Genomic DNA, 3,519 nt, shown 5'->3' with positions numbered 1-3,519 from the left:
CTTTATCTATCTATTATATTGGTTCAGTGGTATGAGGAGCCCTAGATGGCCAGGTGTTAATCTAAACTGTAATTCAACTCAAGAAAACCATCTTTACACCACCCCACCCCCCTGCCCACAACTCCAGTAGTTGTGAGAGTAGCCTACTTTCCTGGTAACAAAATCCTCTGAAACATCTAAACCCAAGGCTGTAGGAATGAGAGCAAAAATCATTAGATAAATGATGAGATTTATAATGAGATAAAAATCATGAGGGAGGGAAGAGTTCTTAGCTATAATAATGAAAGGAACCATTCCTACGCCTCTTTCTTTGACTATGGGAGATTTGGCTATGGGAGAAGGAGCACTGGATATTAGCTACCAATTCAAAGCACAGATGGCATCTTGTAGGGCAGCATCACCAGCTCATGGTGTATCATACCACAGTTGGAGACATACTGGGTTTTTAGTAAGCCAGTTCACAGTTCAACAATGCCAAGTTTTTCTGGGTGACAAGGTAGATGTATGACTGGAGGATTCTGTGGCCCACTGGCTCACTTCTGCTGTGAATGATTTCCTTGGTCACATATGCTATTGTATGAGATAACTTTACTCTGAATAAGTCATTCCATGAGTCCACCAATGGTGTACTGTCAGAAGTATTTTTCAGAGAAGCTGAATGAAGTGCATGAGAAACTCTTTGCACTACTTTGTAATTTTTTTGTTAAGTCTGAAATTAATTCAAAATTGAAAGTTTAGAAAAGAAAGTTAAGTAGAAGAAGAGGAGTTGTTCCCATTAACAAGGAGACTCAGGAGGAAATAGAATTCAATGTTTATCAGATTCAAGGAGAAATATGCTATATTAATCAAAACTGCATACCTTATGTTCAAAATAAGTAATTGTTAAATACACTGATATACCATAGCATTTCAACTTATTTGAAATTGCTTTGAATTACTAACATTTTTTCCCCATCAGGCCTATATGTTTAATATTTTTTTTCTTTTTTTTATTTGGTTTATTTCTTTTATTACCAGGGCAACATCTTCTCTATAAATTTTGTTCTACAAGCATGTTTTTCTTAAACTTTTGAGAAGGATTTTTTTTTTTTTGACAGGGGCACATATTTTCCAAAAGAGCTTAAAATTTAAATAAAAAAACAAACCCACTCATTCCTAATAAATTCTGAAGGAATTTGTATTCTTTTCTTTTTTCTTTCTTTCTTTCTTTCTTTCTTTCTTTCTTCCTTTCTTCTTTATATTTTTTACAGTTAGCTGCATTTCAGCTGCTTGTCTGATTGTTCTCTGGGTTGGTAATCTGCCCTGTCACTTCAACTTGAAACTTGAATCTGCTCTACCCACTAAAAAGCACTCACTGGATAAACCAGTGTGCAGTACCTATGCTGTGTTATATTTTTATTTTCACACAAGGCACCATCTCCTTTGGCAGAGGGAGAAACACTTTTTATTTTTGTCCAGCCATGAAAAAACTTACACTTAGATACCTGAATTAACTGGTTCCATATTTCTAATTTATTCTAATCACATTTTAGCATCTTCCATTGGCTGGTACCTGGAATAACCACCCAACTGACTACTCCTTAGTTTGGCATTAGTGAGAAGAGACTCTAACTATGAGACTGAAACAGTCCAGTCCCTGACACCATTTGCCCATTTAAAAAAATATATGGCAGCACCCAACTTGTGTTCACTTGAGGTTCCTTGACAATCCAATTCTTAAGCCACAACAGGATAATTGGTGAGAGACAAGGAAGGCAGAACAAGAAAGCCAAGATGACCAAATGATGAAACAGCTGGCAAACAGTGCTAAATGCTCTGAGGACTTTAGATTTGCACTTGATACACTGAAGAGCCAGGAAAGGACATGAGGCAGGGGAATAGTTTGTTTGGCATTTTCAAAATTTATTAAAAATTACAAGGTTCTTTTCAATATGCAGGTATACGTGAGAAGTTAAGTCTCTGTCATTCAAACTTGCTGTGAGCTACTTTGATCTGATAAACAGAGGGCAGTTGGAGAGGACTTTGTTTTAAGGAGGTGAAGATGGACAGTGCCCCAAATAGATTTTGTCTAGAGCCTGCTGTCTACAGCATATGATGCCAGAAAATTGTCTCCAGTCACCTGCAGCACTAGCTAGAAGTTGTATATGTCTATGAATTTAAGGCCAGTATGCACAATGTTGCCCCAGGATATGGTCCTAAGACCACTATCTTGACTTCATTTTTTAATTAAATTAATTTGGGGATTAGACTGATTGGAATCTGATTCAATCAAAAATATTATGAGTGAGGGGCCCTAGGCATACAACCTGGCTCAGAACAATAGCTAATCTGACCTGCTCACACCACCTCTTCAAGAGTAAACCCTTCCCTGATATAAAAAATATACTACCAGTGTACTTTTAAAAGCAGGATTTCAAAGAACAAAGCCAGAACCTGTGTAAGCCAGATCTGATGTCTTTTCAAACAGTCACTTTGCCGAACTTTAAGAAAGATTAACTTAACTTAAATTTAATTTAATTTGATTTAAAATTTTTAAAAATTGGGGGGAAGCACCTGGGTGGCTCAGTTAGTTGAGCTTCGGCTCAGGTCATGATCTCATGGTTCATGAGTTTGAGCCCTACATAGCACTTTGCACTGAGAGCAAAGAGCCTGCTTTGGATTCTCTGTCTCCCTCTCTCTTTCTGCTCCTCCCCTGTTCACGTATGTGCTCACTCTCATGCTCTCTCTCTCTCAAAAGTAAAATTTTAAAAATATACACACACATATATTGTGTGTGTATATTTTTAGCCTTTCTCTTTCCGTCATCTTGGAGCCTGTGGAGGCCTTCTGGGAACAAGAGTCTTAAAACAACAAATATGTCCAGAAGGCTGTGGTTCAAGGCCATTTTTGCTGGCTATAAGAGGGCCTCCAGAACCAGAAGGAGCAATTTTATTCTTAAAATTGAAGGTATTTATGCTCTAGATGAAACCGAATTCTACCTAGGCAAGAGATGTGCTTATGTGTACAAAGCAAAGAACAACACAGTGACTCCTAGTGGCAAACCAAATGAAACTGGAGTAATCTGGGGAAAAGTAATTCATGCTCATGGAAACAGTGGCATGGTTCATGCCAATTTCCGAAGCAACTTTCCTGCTAAAGACATTGGCCACAGAATCCATGTGATGCTGTATCCTTCAAGGATTTAACTTACTGAAGAGTAAATAAATAAATGTGTAGATCTGCTCTTATTAAAAACAGTTTGCTTTGGGGTATCCGGATGGCTCAGTCAGTTAAGCGTCCAACTTCGGCTCACGTCATGATCTCGTGGTTTGTGACTTCAAGCCCCAAGTCGGACTCTGTGCTGACAGCTCAGAGCTTGGAGCCTGTTTCAGATTCTGCGTCTCCCTCTCTCTCTGCCCCTACCCCCCTCGCATTCTCTCTCTCTCTCTCTCAAAAATAAACATCAAAAACAAAAAAGCTTTTTTTTTAAATTTACTTCCTACACATCATTTCCTGAAAAAAACCCAAAATGTCTCTGTG

The 3,519-nt window shown here is 38.2% G+C and overlaps 1 protein-coding gene across 1 annotated transcript; it reads left to right on the top strand.

Annotated features, from left to right (window-relative positions):
• Window positions 1-2,855: 2,855 nt before the first annotated feature.
• LOC125160814 (60S ribosomal protein L35a-like) lies at window positions 2,856-3,185 on the top strand. The gene has a single exon (XM_047850182.1). It carries the CDS (start codon window positions 2,856-2,858, stop codon window positions 3,183-3,185), a length of 330 nt encoding a protein of 109 aa, XP_047706138.1.
• The last annotated feature ends 334 nt before the right edge of the window (window positions 3,186-3,519 follow it).

This window comes from Prionailurus viverrinus, chromosome A2 (assembly GCF_022837055.1).
Source record: "Prionailurus viverrinus isolate Anna chromosome A2, UM_Priviv_1.0, whole genome shotgun sequence".
In the NCBI taxonomy this organism is placed as follows: Eukaryota; Metazoa; Chordata; class Mammalia; order Carnivora; family Felidae; genus Prionailurus; species Prionailurus viverrinus.
Note: the sequence above shows the minus strand (reverse complement) of the source record. Positions and strands in the feature narration are given on the sequence as shown.